This window comes from Xenopus laevis, chromosome 6S (genome assembly GCF_017654675.1).
Source record: "Xenopus laevis strain J_2021 chromosome 6S, Xenopus_laevis_v10.1, whole genome shotgun sequence".
Lineage (NCBI taxonomy): Eukaryota > Metazoa > Chordata > Amphibia > Anura > Pipidae > Xenopus > Xenopus laevis.
In genome coordinates this window covers 29237452-29260100 of record NC_054382.1, presented here as the reverse complement: position 1 = coordinate 29260100, position 22649 = coordinate 29237452, and the positions used below count along the sequence as shown (strand labels likewise).

The 22649-nt window shown below is 36.1% G+C and overlaps 1 protein-coding gene across 1 annotated transcript in view; it reads left to right on the top strand.

Moving 5' to 3' along the window:
• dgkb.S (diacylglycerol kinase beta S homeolog) overlaps nucleotides 1-22649 on the top strand; it is a 267377-nt gene that overhangs the window by 21497 nt on the left and 223231 nt on the right. Inside the window, exons 2-3 of the mRNA XM_041567492.1 lie at nucleotides 9614-9834; nucleotides 20894-20970. Coding sequence (XP_041423426.1) covers nucleotides 9756-9834; nucleotides 20894-20970 — 156 coding nt within the window. The 5' untranslated portion in view covers nucleotides 9614-9755. The remainder of the gene's footprint in view (nucleotides 1-9613; nucleotides 9835-20893; nucleotides 20971-22649) is intronic.

Sequence of the window (22649 nt, the reverse complement as noted above, 5' to 3'; positions counted from 1 at the left end):
ACCACCATAATTTTGCACAATGTACATTGCCCAACAATTAGCACCTGAGACTTTAGTGTTTTTCACTCCATAATTAAGTGAAAATATGTATGGAAACCATTAAGTACCATTACGTCTATGTTGCATTGCTCTGGATTTCCTTCAAGCTGCAGAGTGCAGATTAGACAAGACGTATCCTATAGACTCAAGTCATCTTGTTTTGACCTAATGTCGATTCTATTTATACCGCGACACAAGAAATTTCCCCTTAGCTATTTTATCTCTAGATTTTGCATTACCATTAAACCATTGCAAGGAATATAAAAAAAGGTTTGACAATTTTCAGCATGTTACCTAAGGGGTTTTTTGAATTTGTTTTTATGTATAGAAACTGCTATTGGCCTTTTCTCGGGCTCTCAGGCAGAAACATTCTAATACACTGTCAAATTCAGCAGAAATGCTTTCATCACTGCCGAGCTGTCAGAAAGCCAAAAGCTGTACATTCTCTTACTTGTTCGGTTTCAGTTTGGATACATTTTTGTAAAGAGGTTTTCGTAAATCAGTTCTGAACACGGTAAGTTCTTACACTGTAATTTTTGCCTGTCCTTTATGTGATTTGATAGGTATTGCACTTTTCTTGTCTTTTTTTCCGTATCCTATTTAGCGTCTAAAAAACACACTTACCCCCTTTTGTAATAAAAGGCACAACGTTTGCAGAGGAGCAATAACCCATAGCAACCATGAGACATGGTTCAGTAGTTCAGCTATTTCGGACCATATTGGTTGGATGTGTGGGCAGACCAAAACAGGTGGAGGAGGGCGCCTTGTGCATTATAATTCTCCAGCAGGTGGGGGGGGAATTCTGGGAATAGTTTGTGAAGTTAGCATTGAGTTTTTCCCCTTATTTATCAATCCATTTTACAGAGTACATCATCTGAGGTGGCCGTGCCTTGGAACTCAATGCTCAATACTCCGAAAATATTGTGAATATTTATCCTGATGTAGCCTGTCCATAACAAATATTCATTAATTTATGGTCAGCTCTGGACTATGCTTGTCTCATGTTTTTATATATTCTTAAAATAGCAATGCAGGTAAAGAACAATTAGAAACATGCAAACACCAGCATTTTCTTTATCAAAACTGTTGCATATTGTTCCATGATAAAGTGCCAAAACATTTTGTATTTTTGTTCTATGTTTTAAATATGTTACCAAAGAAAACTTCAAGTGGCTCAGAGTGATGTACAAAAAGAAAGGTTTGGTGCTTGTTTTCTTTATTTAATAAAAATACCCACTGAAAGAGCACATGAAGTAATGCTTGGTCCATTGTTACCATAGATTGTACTTCATTTCCTCCTGTGTTTATCACTATGGTTACAATTCCAATATATTTTTTTTGTTTTAAATTTCTTCAGAAATATAATTTGTCTGACCACAAGGTAGAGGTGCGTTTTTTTCCCCTGGGCAAGTATATCATGTTATGGCCAATTGTATAGGGAGCTGTTTCAGGCAAATTAAGCACAGCGAAAATATATTGTAAAAGCAGCAGAAATAGCTCCCCATAGATACTAGGGATATGAGTCCTTGTCTGGCAGTTTCAAAGTAAGTGCTGTTTGGGGGGTTTTAATGGTGCATTTATGGGCTACTTTAAAACTTGCTTCTTAAATTACCCAAACAATTGAGTGTGTCATTACCCTAAGTGCAGCATTTCTTTTAGCAATGTTCTTTTAATATTGGCTTTTAAATTTAAAATACAGGAACAAAATCATAAACCAAACATCAGTTTAAAAAGTTTGGGCAAAGAATTTTAAGTAAAATACAGCAGATGGTATCCACTCTGTACACAATAATAATAGCAGATCTGTATACATAAGACACAGTATTGATAAAAAGATATATGTGTTAAATAGCTTTGTAATGGAGAATTAACATGCCTCAAGCAGTCCCCATTGACATTGCAATTGCTTGGCAAGGACAGTGTACCAGGAGATTTGAAGAGTTCGGTAGTTTATCTTTCAGGCAATCACCACATCTGGACACACGCATAATGCTCAAACTCAGAAGATAGATTTATTTGTTAGGTGCATGAAACTGCAGATTTAGCAATACAGCAAATCAGACAGAGAATTTTTCCCTTGACAATTTTATACCCAGATCAAAAACTTCATCAACATTTTAGATTACGTATTTTACTTGAATCTATCTTATTGGTCAACTTAATTTTAATTTTATGTCATTGGATTTTATTATTAAGCATCATTTGTTACGAAGCAGATTTTTATGCATTAGCTTGTCTAGACATAACTTCTAGACAAACCAATAAAACCAAAAACCACAGCAAGTCCAGTTTGATATTTCTACAGATACGCCCGTTGACTTTAATGCATCTGGGCAAAAAAGTCGCTAGGACAAAAAAGTTGCTAAGACAAAAAGTTTCGGAGACAAAAAAGTCGCCACAAGAAAAACGGCCATTTGGAGTGAGAAAAAAATTGTCGCACATAAAATAATGTTGATGCCCATTGACGTCAATGCATTTCACAATTTTTTTCTCTGTTTCGATAATTTTTTAGTGAAACAGGACAGATTTGCTCATCACTACTCACTTTCTTTAAAACCACAAATGTCATGAAATTGATTAAAAAATCAGAACTGGGAAAAAAAAGCACAAATGGGAAAAGTAGTGAAAACCACAATGTTTTTGACTTGTTTCTCAATAACTAAGACTTTTTTGTAGTTAAAAGTCATAATTATTCATAAAATCCAGCATCAAAATACCTGAAAACCATTAAAACCAAAAAGGAAAGAAAGATCTTCCAGTTGAAAAAGCCCTTTTTCATGTTTTTCGTTCGTCAAAAAAGGAAAAGCTGCAGTTTAATAAATCAGTTACTGCTATTGGCCCATTCTTTCAAATATGCTGCACCATGGGTCACAAAGCTAGATGCCAGATGAAAACACATATCCTACCTGTCTTACACTGTGATCTCTGGAGTAAACTTGCATTGTTTGTTTGTTAAATGTTAAGGGGCAAATGTGAACGGATTTGCTTTGCCAAAAATTAGGTAGACTGCAAAAATGCTGCCAAATGCATTAAAATCAAAATCAATTTTTTTTTTGTCAGCAAAACTTGGCGAAATATGGTGAAATATATTGCCCATCCTATCTGTTAATGAACATAAGGGCAGTTTCTATTACCCACCTCTGTTCCTCACTGTATTCCCTCCTTGTAGAGATGGTTTACTCCATTACTTACTCCATAACTTGATTAGTCTCTCTGAAATATTCATCACCTCTAACCAAGGTGCATCAACAAATCTCTTACTTAGGTTTAGTCTAATCTTAAACTATAGTACAGGTATGGGATCTGTTATCCGGAAACCCATTTTTCAGAAAGCTCTGAATTACAGGAAGGCCATCACCCATAGAATCCATTTTCATCAAATAATTCAAATTTTTGAATATGATTATCATTAATAATAAAACAATACTTGTAATTGATAACAACTGAGATATAACTAACCCTTATTGTAGGCAAAATAATCCAATTGGGTTTAATTAACGTTTAAATGATTTTTAGTAGACTTAAGTTACGGAGCTCAAAACTATGGAAAGACTCATTGTTTGGAAAACCCCAGGTCTCGAGCATTCTGGATAACTGATCCAATACCAGTACAGGTATGGGACCTGTTATCCAGAATGCTCGGATCCGGATAACGGATCTTTCTGTAATTTGGGTCTTCATGCCTTAGGTCTACTAGAAATTCATTTAAACATTAAATAAACCCAATTGGCTGGTTTTGCTTCCATTAAGGATTAATTATAGCTTAGTTGGGATAAAGTACAAGCTACTGTTTTATTATTACAGAGAAAAAGGAAATCATTTTTAAAAATTTGGATTATTTGGATAATATGGAGTCTATGGGAGACCATTCCGTAATTCGGAGCTTTCTGGATATCGGGTTTCCGGACAAGGGATCCTATACCTGTACTAAGTCCTTACATTATTGTTTCAGGGTGGATTTACATAGTTTCTTATGATTGAAAAAATTAATTTCTAAATTTGTGTCTCACATTAGCAGGTTTATACATTGTATATTTATCTGTATGGTTTGCCACCAGTCTTGGTGACAGCTAGAGCTTACACAATAACTAACGGACACCACAGTTCAGTAGATAGTATACTGAAGAGCTGCAAATTCTGATAGTTCAATGCACTCAAAAAATATGGCATTCTGAAGTTTTCACTATTTGTGGCTATTGACTGGCATCATTTTTTTTTTGTAATTGACATAAATCCTCTACGGTCTTTGCATATAATGATCACAAATAACTGGATTATGAAACTAATAGCCCCATCCTAAATTGTGTTAGAGGCAGAGAGATGTTCTTATTCAACAATCCACTGTTATAAACAAGCATATGGCCTCTGCTGAACACACATTCCAATCAGGGTAAAAGAATAAAGATTCCGCACTAATCCTTCTACTGGATGGATGCATTTTAAAATAATAGAAACTGCTGTTTGTTGAACTGATGAATTAAAATTTAAAGCCTGTCAATGTAAAGTATATTCAACCCAACAGTGGTGCTAGGAATACAATAACAATATATTTCACTCATAATGTATCACAAAAACCTTACTGGTGCAAGAAAAGTCTATATCTTGTATGTGATAAAAGCTTTTGACCTAAAATACTAATGAACTGTATTAAGCCTGAAAAGAATTACTAGTGCAATAATTACTCAGTATTATTCTCTACTTATCATATTGAAAATAAGTGATAACATGTAGCTGATATTTTGCTTTTATTATGCTAATGTGATTTCATTTTACATGATGGTTTAACCCAGTTTAAACACCACAGTGTGTATGGTTTCATACATTTAATAAAGTATAAATATTTTTTTGCAGCAAATAAGCATATCCATGTATTGAATATTTCCATCCAAGACAAATTACTCTAATGGCTGGTAAATTAGGGAGTTGGTTTATTTTAAGGATAAGATAGTTATTGAGATTTTTGGTGTTTTTTCCCCTAGCAAAAAAAGATTATTTTAGCAAAATGAGCAGCCACGCTCTACTAGGTAGGTTTTGATGCAGAGGCAGCTGGAGGGCTGCGTCTGCTTAATGTTTGCAAAACATTAAAAAATGTAAAAAATTAAAAAATTTGTGAAAAGCGTCAATGGGTGTTTTTTATCACCTTTTTTTGTTTTTTACAAAAACTGTTTTGCGGCAATGGGTGTTTTTTCGCACAAAATACAGTACGCTGAAATCAATGGGCAGGAAATGTTTTTCTTGCTTTTTTTTGCAGAGAAAATTTCTGCAACAAAATTTGCCAGCAGTTTCGTGAAAACACTCACCAATGGTGAAGTGCAAATTTTCACTGTATTTCCATGCCTGGCTAATATCGTCACTCATAATTAAGGGGGTTATTTATTAATACTCAACATTTTCTCACTTAAGTTAAAAAAAAAATGATACCAAACCCAAATACCCTTCATTAACCAATAAAACTTATCAAAAAAAAAAAAATCAGTGCGACAAACAACTTTGACAAAAATGAGAATCAGATTGATTCTCTGGCATATATAAGAAAAAGTTAGTATTAACACCTGCTCTGGAGTTTCATGAAATATTCCATTGCAAAATACACTTGCAATTGTGAAATTTTATTACATACACTGTGAATGTTCACAAAAGCCATTCTATGCTAACATTCACAATAGTCTTTGCAAACCTTTTTGTCATGTTTTAGTAGCAGGATGAGTAGAGTACAACAGTGCTTTATTAGCAGGCTTGCAGCCATTACGCAACAGTAAGCAACTCTAACACCACAAGCTGTATAGAAAGTATGCACAGTATAAGTCTTGAGCACAGTGACATCTACAGGCCATTTGTATAAACACCACACTTTTGCGCGCAGAACATTTTACATTCCCCCATATGTATCTTGAAATGTTTGTCTTTCCTTTTTTAATCTTATTGTTCTACAAGAAAATCTAAAATTGAATAAAAGACGTGAGTCATCATCTGAAGTGCCTTCTCTGTTCTCATAATAATTGCAGTCTTCATCTGAGATTTAACATGTTGCTGTATTCAAGTAGTCTATATCCTGTGTAGTGCAATGCTATATTCTATCATATGGATCCCAATGCCTTTCATGTAATATTTTGTTCTTTATTGTGTACCACATAATTACATTACCTGTTGTTTCTTGTCAAACATTGACAAACTAAAGTTTTACCATGTTGTAATGTAGTACATAAATTTCCATCATTCTTCTTAATTACTGATTATAGTACAGATATGAGATCCATTATCCAGAGAGCTCCAAATGACAGGAAGGCCATCTTCCATAGACTTCATTTTAGTCAAATATTTCAGTTATTTTTAATGTTTTTTTTTTTCTGTAATAATAAAACAGTACCTTGGAGTCAGGGCCGCCATCAGGGAGGCACAGGGGGTACAAGTGCACTGGGTTGAAGGGGGACGTGCTGCAATTTTCAAAAGCACCGGGCCCCCCTTGACAGCAACAAAGCTCTGTCCCCTTCCGAAGTCCCAAACCACCGAACAGCCAAAGTCCTGAAGTGGCGAAAAGACCAGAAGCCATGAAAATAGCCGAAGCCGAAGTCCGAAGCTATAGGGGAAGCTATTGGGGTTTTGGTTTCTGGACATGCTCAGTCTCTACATGTATGACAGTTAAATACAGTAAAATACAATTAAATTACATTCAGTGACTGAATTTTTAAAGGAAGCCTAGTCCCGCCAAACCCTATTAACACACATTTATACATTCAGTTCTATAAGAATATCTGCAGAGCATGTGTGAAAGTTAAAACTTGCTGATACAACATATATGGTTCTGATCTCCAAAGGAAAGATACCAGTATATCTACATATCCAAAGTTCCAAGCAGTTAAAATATAACAATAGAGAAGAGTAATTTATGTAGAGAGGCTATTGAAAATGATTTGCGTAGGGAACATGCCTGAACTTTAGGGTGAGGAGAACATCTCCTTCTTTGCAGTGAGGGGAGGTAACTAATGTTGTCACCGTCCTACCACTGACTTTTTATATATTATTTAGACAAAATCATTGAAAAAAATTGGAAGAAAGTGGTTCAATATCTCAGTGATCATTTAGACTTGCCTCAAGTCATCTTTCCTGAAGCATGAATACTGGGGGTAGTGGATGACCTAGTCTCCTACAATCACACTAGAAGACTCCACAAGTGATGGGTAGATTTATTAGCCAGGCATAGATTTGCAGCGAATCTTCGCATCTTGCCACCCACAAATGTTTTCAGGAAACTGTAGTGAAAATTTGCCGGCGAAAAATTTGCTGCATCGAAAAAAAATTGTTGAGGGTCAAAATTACAGCACGCGTCAAAATTGTTGCACGTTAAAATTATTGTGCGCATAAAAATTGTTGCGTGTCTATTTTAAAGCCCATTGACTTCAATGCGTTTTCACGAATTTCTCCCATAACTACACTCTACTGCATGTTACTATTCTATGTGAGGAAAGCCATTATTCTTTACTGGTTACAACCTAAGCTGCTTAAACCTTGTTAACCATATGCTTACATTAATCAAACTAACATATGTGGTACGTGGCTCACCAAACAAATTCAAAAAGGTATGAGAGAGCTGACTTGATGACTATCCTCTACCAACAGAATTATAACTAGCAAACATACAACCCCTTGAATATGTACTTCACAATTGTATCTCTCTGTATTGATATGCAGTTCAATTACTGTGCATTCCTGCCCTGTGTTATGAACTGTATTGCCGACTAGGGGACAGGGGAGGGTGGGAGGAAAAATGTGTTCCTTTTTATGTAAAAGCCAGTGCTGGGTCAGGCTGGTTGGTTTGCCTAGGGCAACACAAGTGACAATGAGGGGGTGGAGGAGATATGAGGGAGCATCAGGGAGCAGTGAGATCAGTACTGGAGAAATTCAAGGGTCTGCACTAGGTGTATGCAGGCAAGAGGTACATGTCCTGCTTAGCGCCACCAGCGCTGTGCCCTAAGCAAACTCTTTGCCTACCCCTAATTCTGGCCATGGTAAAAATACATTGAGGTGCATCATATGGTGGGTCATTTCAGATGATTTGTTATTCTTGTTTGTTATAAGTGTGGCAAGCACAACAAATTCACAGAAGATATCTTAACGGGCATGTAAAGTCTAAAATAGAATAAGGCTAGAAATGCTGTATTTTGTATACTAAACATAAACATGGACTTACTGCACCACAAGCCTAATCAAACAAATAATTTATGCTTTCAAAGTTGGCCACAGGGGATCACCATCTTTTAACTTTGTTAAACATCTTTGCAAGACTAAGACTGTGCACATGCTCAGTGTGGTCTGAGCTGCTTAGGGATCGTTATAAACAAAGCTGCTTGAGTTCTGCATGGCTGGAAAGTAAGGTGGGAGGCTCCCCCTGCTGTTCATAAGTATGATTGTTTCTCTGCTCAGCAGTTAGGGACCGTCTGACAATTCCTATCCACAGCAGTAAATGAAGGGAGAATTTCACTACATGCAGTCAGGTTTCTTATAAAAATGGTACACATTTTCTAATCAAAATATATTGGAGGTAGGTATCTTTTTCATTAAAGAATGTAAAAATGGGATTTTATTTTTTTGCCTTTACATGCCCTTTAAAGTTTCCTGGATTTGCCATAATGCTGGCAAATTTTAAAAAGTGTTGTATACATGGAAAAACCTGTTGTTATTGCGCTGTGAAAATGTAACTCGTGCTAGACAAACTTAAAGGAAAACTATACACCTCAAACAATGTAGGTCTCTATATAAATATATTGCATTAAACAGCTCATATGTAAAATCCTGCTTCATGTACATAAACTATTTTCATAATAATATACTTTTTTAGTAGTATGTGCCATTGGGTAATCATAAATAGAAAACTGCCATTTTAAAAAATAAGGGCCACCCTCTGGGATCGTATGATTCACATTGCACACAAACAAACCATCAGTGATGGGCAAATTCGTCCCGGTTCGCTTAGCTGAAAAAGTACTGAATTTCCTGTGAAATTCGCAAAACGGCAAAAAAAATTGGTGAAACACCGCTGGCGTACTGTTTTTTGGACGCCGGCGAATTTTCGCAGTTGTTCCATGAATTTATTCGCCGGCGGCGAAACACGGGAATTCACAGCAAATTCGTGCCTGGCAAATAAATTTGCCCATCACTACAAACCATAAAATACCATCTTTAAAAACATTTCTTTTAATTGTCAGTAGAGGTGGAAACATGATGGAAAATGTGTCTGTGAATATGTCAGCACAAATATCACATTTTTATGACATTTTCTTCACTGATATTTTCGGGAATTCTTGCCATGTATAGTGACAAAGCACTGCAAATATAAAATGACATTATGGAGATAAAGTCCAGATAAGAAGGTATAGAAGGAAAGTAGCTGTTAAGGGGAGGTTTGTTGTTTTTCCTCCACAGGTTCCGAAAGAATATTTTAAATTAGAGATAAAGATGTGGAATGCATATTTAACTCACAAATGCAATGGGTTGTTCAAAACAACATTTTGAAATATTGAAAATTACAGGAATGCTGGTGACTGGCTAATACTTTATTGTGCTTTTTCTGTTGCAGACATTTAAATGCAAAATGACTTCATAGTGGATTTCCTCACTGTAAATGGCAGACTAAAGGCTCTTGGGAATTGGAAGGAAACAGTTTTAATTATTGCTGCCTTCAAAGTGTCACACTTGTTCTTTATGTAACTGGAAGCTCTATGACCATCATGATTAACCAGGAAAAGTGGGTCAATCTCAGCCCTGCAGAATTCTCTCAGCTTCAAAAATATGCAGAATGTAAGTGTCATTTCTTTTGAATGGTTTAATTTCCACACTGAATTTCAATATGAATTGCAAATAATGAGGATGGAAGTTTGTATGTATGAATCTAATGTGTAAATTAGCTATTTCACTCCTTGTTTCATCGTTATAGAAATATTGCATTCAATTTAGCGGCTGGTAAAGATTCTAAAGTACCTTTTCCCCATGTGGTAAACCAATGACCGTATTGACAAAGAACAGTGCAGTGTATGAAACCTTCAATTTTATGCTGGAGACTTCACTACTAGCAATAATAAACTAGATTGTAAGAAAATGTATGCATGAGAAATATGAGGCCTTCCTGCTGATGCATGCAAAACTACAACATTGAAAACTTAGGGGACTATTTATAAAGCCTCAAATTTTTCTGGTCGAGTTTTTAAGGGGAAAAATCCAAATTTGTAGCAAAAAAACCAAAAATGTTTTGAGATTTTAAGGGGCTGAATCACTAACTTCGAGTGAAGGATTTGAAGTGAAAAAACTTCAAATTTCAAGTGTTTTTTGGGCTACTTCGACCATCGAATGGGCTACTTCGACCTACGACTAAAAATCGTTCGACTATTGGACCATTCGATAGTCGAAGTACTGTCTCTTTAAGAAAAAACTTTGACCCCCTAGTTTGCCATCTAAAACCTACGGAACTCAATGTTAGCCTATGGGGAAGGTCCCCATAGGCTTGCCTAAGTTTTTTTGGTCGAAGGATAATCCTTCAATTCGAAGGATTTAATCGTTCCATCGAACGATCAAACTATTTGCGCTAAAATCCTTCGACTTTGATATTTGAAGTCGAAGGATTTTAATTCACAGTCGAATATCGAGGGTTAATTAACCCTCGATATTCGACCCTTGGTGAATCGACCCCTTAATTTTTAAAATAATGAGAAAATTCAAGTTTTAATAAACACCCCTTCAAATGTATATTACATTTCTATATATTATGTCTAGTAATGGGTGAATTTTTTCGATTGGGCCGGGAATTTTCACGGCAAATTGGCAAATTTATTCGTCGGCGGTGAAACTGGGAAATTCGCGCAAATTCGCGCCTACCAAATAAATTCGGCCATCACTTGCACTATGAACTAAGATCTGCTTAAAGCATGAAAATAACATAGGGGCAGAATTATCAAGGGTCAAATTGAATTCAAGGGAATTTTCGAAGTAAAAAAAATTTGTAATTCTAAGGGGCCAATTCATTAACTTCGAGTGAAGGAATAGAAGAAAAAATACTTCGAATTTCGAAGTGTTTTTTTGGCTACTTCGACCATCGAATGGGCTACTTCGACCTTCGACTTCGAATTGAAGGATTCGAACTAAAAATCGTTGACTATTCGACCATTCGATAGTCGAAGTACTGTCTCTTTAAAAAAAACTTTGACCCCCTAGTTCGCCACCTAAAAGCTACCGAACCCAATGTTAGCCTATGGGGAAGATCCCCATAGGCTTGGCTAAGTTTTTTTGGTCGAAGGATAATCCTTCGATCGTTGGATTAAAATCCTTCTAATCTTTTGATTCGAAGGATTTAATCGTTCGAGTGAATGATTATTCCTTCGATCGTTCGATCGAAGTATTTGCACAAAATCCTTCGACTTCGATATTCGAAGTCGAAGGATTTTCATTCCCAGTCGAATATCGAGGGTTAATTAACCCTCGATATTCGACCCTTGATGAATTTGCCCCTAAGTAATTTTTTGGATACTTTGACCATCGAATAGGATACTACGACTTCGAATTTACTTCTAATTCGATTCGAAGTAAAATAGTTCGAATATTAGAATATTCGATAATCGAAGTACTGTCTCTTTAAAAAAACTTCGACTTCAAAACTTCACCAAAATAAACCTGCCGAAGTGCTGTGTTAGCCTATGGGGACCTTCTAGACCATTTTTCTAAGTCTTCACACATCAAACTAAAATCGTTCGATCAAATGCTAAAATCGTTCGAATCGTTCGAATCGTTCGATTCGAATGATTTAATCATTCTATCAAACGATTTTACTTCGATTGGTCAATGGTCAAATTAGTTGAAAAATACTTTGACTTCGATATTCGAATTCGAGGTATTTTAATTCGATGGTTGAATTTCAAAGTATTTTTTACTTCGAAATTGGACCCTTGATAAATCTGCCCCATAGTATCCCTTTGAATAATTTATAATGATCCCCCCAAACACAGGGTTAGTTAGCTCTATAATTTAATGATATGTTGTAGAAGCAATTCTGATTAATATATCCAGAAGTGACACCAATGAAGTTTTAGAAGGAAAATATGTACATTTTAGTAGAGGACACAAATTAGATTTCTTGAACTTTGAAAAAATAAAAGTTTGTAGCAACAGAAATTGTGCTGTAGAAGTCAAACTCAATTGTAATTTACTGTCGGCTACAACAACTGCATTGAAAGAGGTAGTGTATTAGTAGTAGACACACAAATTGTATAAATACTTTATAGTTTGCATTTTCAAGGTCTATCTAGGCCTTGTAGCATAGCAACTATTCAGATAAAGACAACGAGGAAAGCCAGAGGGTAAAGATGCAATATCACAGAAACATTAAAATATTGTTTCATTGTAAGCTCTTTGGCAGACAATCACTAGAATGACAGAACATTTCACAAAGTAGTGTAAAGAAAACTGAAACATAAGAAATCAATTTACAGGAAAGACCATACAATTATTTAATAGCCTAAGTTCTAGATACAGTGGTGAAGAATTTAAAATCCACTTACAATTGAAATCTATTTTGATGGATTTACATACATTGTTTTTTTGATGGCCCAACTGCCTCTTTTATTCTATAATAGAGACACAATGAATCAATGAATTAACTTACATATTATATTGATTGTTTACCCAACTGATACTCTGTAGTGCCTCCAAGGCAATTCCTAAAGGTTGAAGTTGTATTATGTGAAGGCAGCAAATAGTAAAGCTTCAACTGTTAGCAGCAGAAGAAAAACATAATGGAAATAATGTACAGAAGCCTGCAGATTGAGGCACAAGCCTTAATCTTGGTCCTAAATATAAAGTATCAGTCTAACTTTTCCTACAACTGCAGATAAAATGCTTGGTAGTGTATGGAAAATATAAGTACATGCTGGGACTATTTATCACTGTGTAAATTCACAAAGCACATACAGTTCATCTGTGCAAAAACCTAGGGTATTAAGTCCATACTCTGGGTTAAAAACCAAGGGTATATCACTAAAGCAAATGCACGTTGCCCCAGGTCTAATTAAGCACTTGAAATGTAAAGATTATAGTTTAGATTTTCTTTCTCTGGAGGCTGTCTACCCTTAAACTGAATTCTACTGTATGTCAAGTGAGTACCATGCATCAATAAAACCTAGGTACTATAGGTTAGCGCAGTGTGACCAAGATAGTCCAAATTGAAATGCATACGCCCAACTGTTGTCTTGTGCATGGTTCTTAAGGCAACCTAAAAACATACCTTTAGGAGCAGATTTATCACGGGTCAAAGTGAGAATTTGAATTTAAAAATGTAAATGTTAGGGTTTATTTTAGTGTAATTAAACTAGGGAATAGTTAAAAATGTTTAAAAAAATTCTAAATGCATCATGTACCTGACCTTTAAGAATTCAAATTTGACTATTCGCCACCTCAAACGTGCCGAAATGCTGTTTTATCATATGGGGGACATCCTGGAATCAATTTGCAGTTGTTTGGAGACATCCTGAAAATCAAGTTTTTTTGGGTGAAAATTTTTTAATAGAATTCGAGTCGAGATTGCAGGTCGATCTCGTTCACCCGAAAAAGTTTGATTGCTTGTTTTTTTTTTTTTTAATTTCGAGTTAATGGGAGTTCATAGGAGTTTATCGATATATCTGCCCCTTAATGTGAGTCTTATTCTCCTGTGACGACTGTTTCTGTTCCCTTTAATTTTAGCACCCTTAATACAGGATTTGTTAAGTTTTTTTCTACAAGTCATTTCAGCATGTCACCCCTCTGTGTGCTGTCATATTTAAAAGTACTCAGCACAGTAATGAAATTATTATCTTAAACCAGTTTCATCAACACTATTTTTTACAAGTTTTAAGAAGAGTTATGATGAGCAACACTTTTATGACAAGATTTATTAATAATGACTCATAGTTATTTAATCAGAATATGAAAAATTATCCCAAGGCTAAACACTAAATTACAAGAGATCTATTAGGCATAAACCTTAGGGAGTTACATGACTCAAGAAATATGTAGAGCACTAAAAGACATAAAATATGTACCAAGTCAAGTTTTTACCCAATACAATATTACTAAAGAATTAGCTAAATTATGTTTCTTTAAAAACAGTACTGGTATGGGACCTGTTATCCAGAATACTTGGTCCCAGATAATGGGTCTTAATTTGGATTACCATACCTTAAGTAAACTGACCAGAATTTTTGCCTCCAGTAAGGACTTATTACATCTTAGTTGGGATCAATATAAGGTATTGTTTAATATTACAGAGAAAAAGTAGATCATTTGTGAAAAGTTTGATTTATTTGCTTAAAATCGAGTCTATGGGAGAGGGCCTTTCCATAATTTGGAGTCTTGTATATAACAGGTAACAGATATTATACCTGCATTAACAACATTTGGAAGTCAAATAATAATAATTCAAGTCTCAGCCATAACCAATAATTTATAACACTCAAATTCAACAGAGATTTAATTTCTCTTTAAAACACAATATAATTAGTAATACCGGGGAGTTTGCCACATTACCATAACCCATAGCAACCAATAAGTATTTTATATTACTGCAGTGCAGCTAGAATAACATTGACAAACATCTGAACTCTAGGGGTTTCCTGACATAAGCAAATAGTTCTTCTGTATTCTCCACTGATTTATGTTTCATACTGTTTTTTAAGATTCCAGTACTAAGATCATTTAAACTAACACATATAGTCATCGGGCACTGGAAGCCGGTAATCGCTATTCTGTGAATTTCCCATAATGGGCATCTCAGAATGAATCTTAAAATATTTTAAATAGAACTGTGCTGTCCAAGTGTTTCCATAAAGTGAGACAAGTATTCATTAAACTACATGTTTGGGGGCTAGACTATAATAAATAAATGATGAAGTCATCCAGGGAAGTCAATTAAGCTTTTTAACAACTCAAAGGGCCATAAAAATCTCTTGGAGAGCCACATTGGAACCATGTTGGACAACACTGAAACAGGCAATCATTCCCATTGCTCCAAAATCACAGATATCTGGTCTTTTAAGATTTCTTTGACAGCTACACATAAGAGGTTATTTTGGAAGAAGAATTCTAGGGATGAATTCAAATTTTTGATTCAATTGTTTCTGTACAAAAACTCACAAATTCTTATTATATTTTCAAAAACTCTAATGTTTGGTATTTATTAAGTGCAAAGAACTCAAAAAAACATGAATGTAAAACTTCTGTATCTAAAAGCTTGTGAGTTAATGTAGAGGTCAAAAGGAGCTGTTTTAGGCAAAATTCAAGCCATTCTTTTTGAGCTTACAAAAAATCCGAGGTATTGGAGTTTTTTCCCCATGATATTATCCCACTTTATATTCGGATTTTTTTTAGTAAGCAACCACTTAAGTTTTTTTACGTTAAGTTATTGAGTTGATAAAAAATCTAAAACTTCACAAATTATATTTTTGCACATAAGTGTGCAAAGTTCAAAAAATTTGTATCAGCCCACTGATTTCCTCTGAAGTAGAACTCTATCCAAGAGGGGTTGGGCAGGAAATGGCATGTAGTTTTCCTGCCCCTAAGTTGTGCATCATTCCGACATGCATCAGGAGGCACATACTTTAACAGGGCCTTATTGCCTCCCCCATGTCATGTTTTAAGGACACGCCTTGGCTGCACCTCCTGATAATGCGCTCTGCTCCTCATGCCAGGTTTTCAGTCCCCTTGGTGACTCAGTAGATGAACACGCATTTAAGGAGATGTATCACTATATTAATCACAAGTGTGCTTGTGATGTTGTTACAAAATGAGTTAAATACTGTGCATATTGGCTGATATGTGCAAATTATATTTTTGTTCAGATTTTCTTTCTTCTTTTTTAAATGCGTGACTGAAACCAATGTTCCCCTGACATTTCCATTGCAGATATTATTTTCTATGTTGGAAGCAAGGGACTGATGGTTTAAAGCTTTGTTATTCGAATGACTCAGTCAACATTATCTTTTCAAATGGTTTTGTAAGATTCCGAGTGCATGCAGTGGAACTGAAGTGGCTGTGAATGATGGCTTGATTAGGGTGGGTGTGGTGAATTACGCTGGCTGTGCATGTTATTGTATGATTTTTTTTTTTCTTTCTTTTCTGCACAGATGAGTGGAATTTTCCACTTGTATCCAGGTTCTGCAGAACACAGTACATCAATTTAGTGTGCTACAAAGATAAGATTAGCTAAATTGTACTAGAATTATATGGATTATACTTCTTATGGTATAGTATATAGAATATTACAAATAATAATAATCTGTTTTATTGTCACAGGATTGGGTTTTTTTTTCAGTATGAAAAATCCATCATAATATACAGTATCTCGACCTAGAAAAAAATGAAAAAAGAGCTTTTTAACACATCATGCTGATTAATCTGTTGGCAAATTGTATTGCTTCCCAGAATCCTTTTTTTAGTGCAGAATTGCAATTAGGAGAGAAGCCCTTTGTCGTGAGCATGGTGAATGTGGAGCAGAAGGGGCATGACTGAGTGATGAATAGGGACATGAGGAAAGGGGAGAGTTATTGGCATGATGAGATTTGTAGTTGTTAGGGGAAAGTAAGAATGGGGAAGTTCATAAGCTTTTAAACTGCATCAAGAGGGAGAGCAGGATCCTCTTACCTGAGGAAAGAACAGGGGACCAGGCAGTGTCATTTTCCCAATGAACATGGTGCCAGGTCTAGCCACTGGTGAGTGACTGTCAGGTAGAAGCCAGTGTAATGAATAACCAAAGATGAACCCATCAATGGCTGTATAATGCAAAGAAGCCATAAATGAAGAATAGACTTTTAATTAATAAGACAAAGAAATGAACAAGTTCCAATACAGACCTGTGGTGAGGCTTAGTGGTAGAAAAGGCAGGGTCACTAAACAGGCAGAATGGATAGGGCTGGCGGCAGACAAGCAAGGTCCATAAAGCAGGCTGAGGTCAATGGCAGGCAGCAGACAAGCAAGGTCGGAAAGAGGTCGGAGGTCAGAACCATTGAAATCCACAGCAAAACAGGAATTGGGTAAAGGATGGGGACCGGAGAACAGAAGCAAGAAACAAGGCAGGGAACATGGGAACCAGAAGGGTACAGGAACAAGTATACAGTTCAGCGTTCAATTCCAGGTTCCTGAAACATGTAGAGTTAGGAGATTGGTCCGTCGCAGCTTGTGGCATGATAGGGCTGCCCTACTAGGTAGCTAAAAGTAAGGGTGTTAACGTTAAGGTGGAGTTGGTGATGAATAGGCCAGCAGATAGGCCGGGGGGCACAGTAGGAAAAGAAATTAGGGGGAGTAGAATTGTTCTCAGGCTTGAGATTGGGTTTCGTTTGAAGGGGTAATGTTTACTCATTGTAAGCCTTGTTTAATGATATATGCAGCCTTTAGTAATCTAATCTGATGCATCCAAAAATTTGTGAAATGACAATTTTTTCAAACCATGCAAAACTTTTTTTTTTCTATCCATTAGAACCTATGGGTGCTTTTTCATCTGCAAAATGCCAAATAGCAGCCTTTAGTGGATATGTTTTATGCACAAGCTGCAGACTTTCCACCCATGCTGTTGCTTGTGTGTGTGTTTGGCTGCACTGTGAAATGAACCAGCATAAACAACATATTATATATAACTGCATAAATAGTAATGGTATAGAAAATCTAAGTGTGTGAGTAAACAATAGATAAGAGACAAGAAGGAGATCCATTACATTATTCTGGATGTTAAACATCTAGGCCAACTAATTTTAGTTGCCCAGTGTACCTGAAATAATTTAAATATATATTCAAAAATGTCTGCAATAACAGTGCATGCTACATGTGCTTTCAGGAAAGAACGTGCATGGTTATTTCATGTAATTTCAGTACTCATAGGCAGATTTTAATGAAAGTTTGGGGAGGCTGAGCTCCCCAAAAACAGCAATAATAATTTTCTACAACACACAGGAATGCAGTATTGGGCATGGCAATTGTACGCTACTAATCCTGCCATGTGTTGATGTAGATATTATGCATACTGTAAGTGAAATTAGCACTTTTTCCTGCCTTTTGTTCTGGGAAATTATTCCTAAAATTGGCACCGAGTTTAACTTGTGGGAAATATACCTGATACCAGGGCTGGGACTAGGGATAGTTAGAAGAGGCATGTGTTACCCAACACACACTACCATGCCCTACTGTTTTTTCCTATTGCTCTATGCTAAAACATTATATGGACGGGCTCCGCGGTGCCAACTGTAGCCACAGTGAATAAACAATGAGCTCTTTATAAACTGACATATAAGTGAAGTCTCTATAACTGTAATATGTATTTTTAAAACTGCAAAATAAAAACCTTCCCAAAAAGGGAAGAAAACAATTTTTCTAAAAATATAGATGAGCTAGTACAACATGGTTTGGCTTGAAGAATTATATTTTTGATTAGCAAAGCCTTTAGAGACTCTAAAATATTTAAAATCACTAAATAGCCATTTAGCAATGGAAGCTGCCTTGTCGGTTCTACATAGTGAGATGGGCAGAAAAAAATATAGGGCTATTTAAGCCTGATGTCATATATTATTTTCTGTTTAGTAAAAGTGTAATACAGAAACAGCAATTTTTATGTACTGAAACAGTAAGATGCCCATTTTTCTTTGCAAATGCACATTATCTCCAGCTAGCACGGCAATGTTTCCTTATCTCATCCCCATTGTAAGCCTATTGAGAATGATTTAGAAGCTTCTGGATACCTAAGATGTGCATGGCATAGTAAAATCCGAACAGCCATAGAAAAAAATGTTTTTTTTTAAAAATTTTGCAAAGATTAGATTTACTCTTCTGTTTAAATCTTTTTTTTGTATGTAATTCTACCTTGTATGAATTAATCCTCAGTGTTAGCAGATGTTCATAGTGGTTCATTACTCCAATAAACTTATATTCCTGAGCCTAACCATCAGGAACTACCTTTATTGTTATTATTGTTGGAGCCTCTGCCTGCTCTACTCATTATTCTCTCTCAGATTGAGTTATTACAGATCTTTGTTCACACTAATTTCTCCTATTGAGGCCTACCTTCACCTTGCGTTATCCAGCATCAACCAGCCCCTCCAGCAAGTTGGGTCCAAAAAGACCAATCACATGGTGATGCCCCTTTTTAAGGACTAGGGAAACATGACACCCCTGGTCAACTAGTGATAGAGATTGAGAATACATGGAAAGGGAAACAACTCCTTGTCCCAACTGTGAAACAGGACCAGCTCTTGGCTTTCTTAACCATTATCGGCACTGTATGAAGTAAACATGAGCAAAACCTTTACCCTCCTATATATAAATGAACTATATGTGTATATGCTTAGAATTAAATATAATTTCTTCTGTGACTAGGAAAACCTATGTAATTTAATAAAATAATTACAGTTTATTGGGTTTATTTTTATGACATTTAATGCTTTTTAGCAGACTTTCTGTATGATGATCAAAATTACGGAAAGCTCCCTTATCCAGAGTCAAAAGCATTCCATTAAATACTGTAGATGCTATACCTGAATATATTTTTACACATAATGTATAGGTAGCCTTGTAGTACACCCTTGCAGTGCTATGGTCCAGAGTCAATTCCAGATGCTGCACTTTATCCAGCGAGTGTTGTTCTTCCTTGCTTGGATGGGTGTGTTACCTTTCACACTCTAAAAACCTACATGCATATTAATGGGTTGCTAAACAAAGACAGATTACTGTTATGCTCACTTTGCAACTGCTTATGGAAGCCAATCTAAATAGCTGTTAACCCTTTGCAATCCAGGGCTCCAAATTCTCTTTGCGTGTGAAAAATGCTGGGAACTGGGATTTACAGCTCAGTGCCTCCATCTAGTGAACACTGAGAATCACACCTCAGGGGATTTCCACTAGGACAAAAAAAACACACAGTTTGCGGTAACCCAAGAGAAACTCTATGTAAAAAAATAATACATTAAACAGTGCAATGCAATAATATTCCTACACTGGGGAAACATTGTTCTGTGTAGTAACTAGCACAGTCTCTCTCCACTCCGGGTGGACAACACAGTTCACTTCACATGAAATGTACCTTTTTCCCAGAGCTCTTTATTCCCCGGGTAGCGATACCTGTCTCAATGTACCTCTCCTTTAGGATATAGGCTGTAGCTCCCATGTGGCAGGCTCACAAGAAACACCTGTCCTCACACAAGGGACAAACAAGGATTGCAACTGGCATCCAACCCTGAACGGAATGCAAGGCAATCTCTCCTTCTGGGCTGAAACTCAGATCTGTCCAGCTGAGTACAAAATACAGTTTCACTTAGTACTACAGCTCTTTCACATGTCATGCCTTTCTCTGGCTCTGGCTGGCTGCTGTGGCAGGTGCTCTTTTTAGCAGGCACTCCCCTGGGTCCTCCTCCTCTCCCAGGGATGCATTAGGCGTCCAGTCAATTAAATGGCTTTCCAGCCTGTAACTGGGCTAGATGATGTCACAAATGGAAAAAATAGTGAAAGGATTTGTCTGATCCCCTACACAAGCTTATAGGAACACAAGTTAATTTTGCTCCCTGTACTTGTTTTCAGCTGTGGGTAAGTGGGATGAACAAATGAATACAAAGAGGGTAATAAAAAAGTCAATAAACTATAATATACACAGTAACCAATCATCTCGCAGAACAATTTATATACATATACAGTACATTGGTACTGTGAACATGTATAACTTCCATAAATTGTGCTGGGAGCCAATGCCATTGTAAATTTGGCTGGGAAGGACAATGACAAATGCACATATTTTTGTTATATATCCACCAACATATTCATTATCATGACTTATAAACAAACCTATCTTGTTTATCTCGCACCCAAGATTCAACAAAGAAACTGAAAGATGTTTTGGAAGAGTTCCACGGCAATGGTGTTTTGGCAAAATATAATCCAGAAGAGGTATGTTCTTTGCTCCTGATAGCTTTTACACATTTTCATATATTTTTGTATAGGAAAATACATTTTGTTATAGTATATATTGTGTTTTGGATTTCATTTGTTTATTTGCAGGTTGAGTTAAAGCGATGAAAGAAATGTTACATGTTTTTTCCCAAAAGACAGAAATAAGATAAAACCATGCAGATCCCCCTGCTTATTTGCAGGGTGATCTGGCCAATTTATGGACTGAGCAAATTATATTTATTGTAGATTCATGTAATGTTACACATTTTGAGATAAAAAGTAATTCTATTAGCATGGGAGTTATTGACAGAGCAGTATAATTTGGGCCTTTACTGAATGTGTAATGGTGTGGCTCCAACTAGAGTATGCAGTGGATCTTTTCTTTCCAGTTCTTAAAATGGATATTGTAGAAGTAATGCGCAACAAAGACAGCAAACATCATGCACAATAGACACTAGAATGGATGTGCATAAATATATTAGGGGACCACACATTGCATTTTGTGTCTTCTTCATCTGTAGAACTTTATGATGGATTAAAAGGCATCTCTTGCAATTTACAGGAAAGGAGGTATCTTCACAGGGAACTGAAGAAGGCATCTAATGTGAGATGTAGGGGAAGATACAATAGATATTTTACACTTTACTACTCAGCTGCATCCATCTACACCCAGGCAGAAGACAGGTCTAACATCTCCAAATTGATCACTGGACCTCTCCAATTGACTCAAACAGTAATTCGGCAGGTTGTAGGAGGCAAATAGTTAAATTTGAATTCTTAAAGCGCCAGAGTATGATAAATCTCGAATCTCGAATTAAATGTTTTTAAAAAACTGGAATAGAGTTTGGATAATTCCATAAGAAAATTCAAAAATTTTAATTTCAGTTTTCAATTTGACCCTTAATAAATCTGCCCCCTCAATTCAAGTCACACTCACTTGTCTGCAACTTGGTTCACAGGTGCACTTTTCCCACGTGTCCTTCCACACGTATACAACACTTGTTCAGATGGGCAGCACTCCTATTAAAAAATGCCTTTATTTTCAAATGCAGGGCATGTCTTTGTTGCCCTGCATTTGAAAAATAAAGGCATTTTTTTTATTAGGAGTGCTGCCCATCTGAATTCCCCTTAAAGTTCCCAACACAACTGTAGTACTGTGGTTTCTAAATGTAACCTAGCCCCAAATCTATCTCTCTCACTCAAACCTCTAAACCTCTAAAAGGCCAAATCATTGATTTGATGAAAAAGGTCCAATAGAATCAGCGCAACTATCATTGACTTCTATAGGATGTCGACAATTTTTACCTGGTGATTTTTTCTATTAGAGAATTTCATGGTTTTTACACTTAGGGGCAGATTTACTAAGGTTCAAACGGTAAATTCTAATTCTAATTTTCAAATAGTTTTTTGGTCAAAACTCACAAATTCGAATTTAAAACCACCAATTGAAATTCGAATGTGAGATTTATCACAACTCGGCCATGGAAACAGTTCGATACTTTGCCACCTAAAACCTGCCAAGTTCATGTAGAAGTCAATGGCAGAGGCCTGTTGGTCCATTTGAAGATGTTAATAGTCTTCCTGACATTTGATTTGAATTCGATTCGAAATTTCGGGTTGTTCCTATTTTATCCAATGTTAGACGTTCAAGTTTTTTCATAAGTATCCTCCCATTC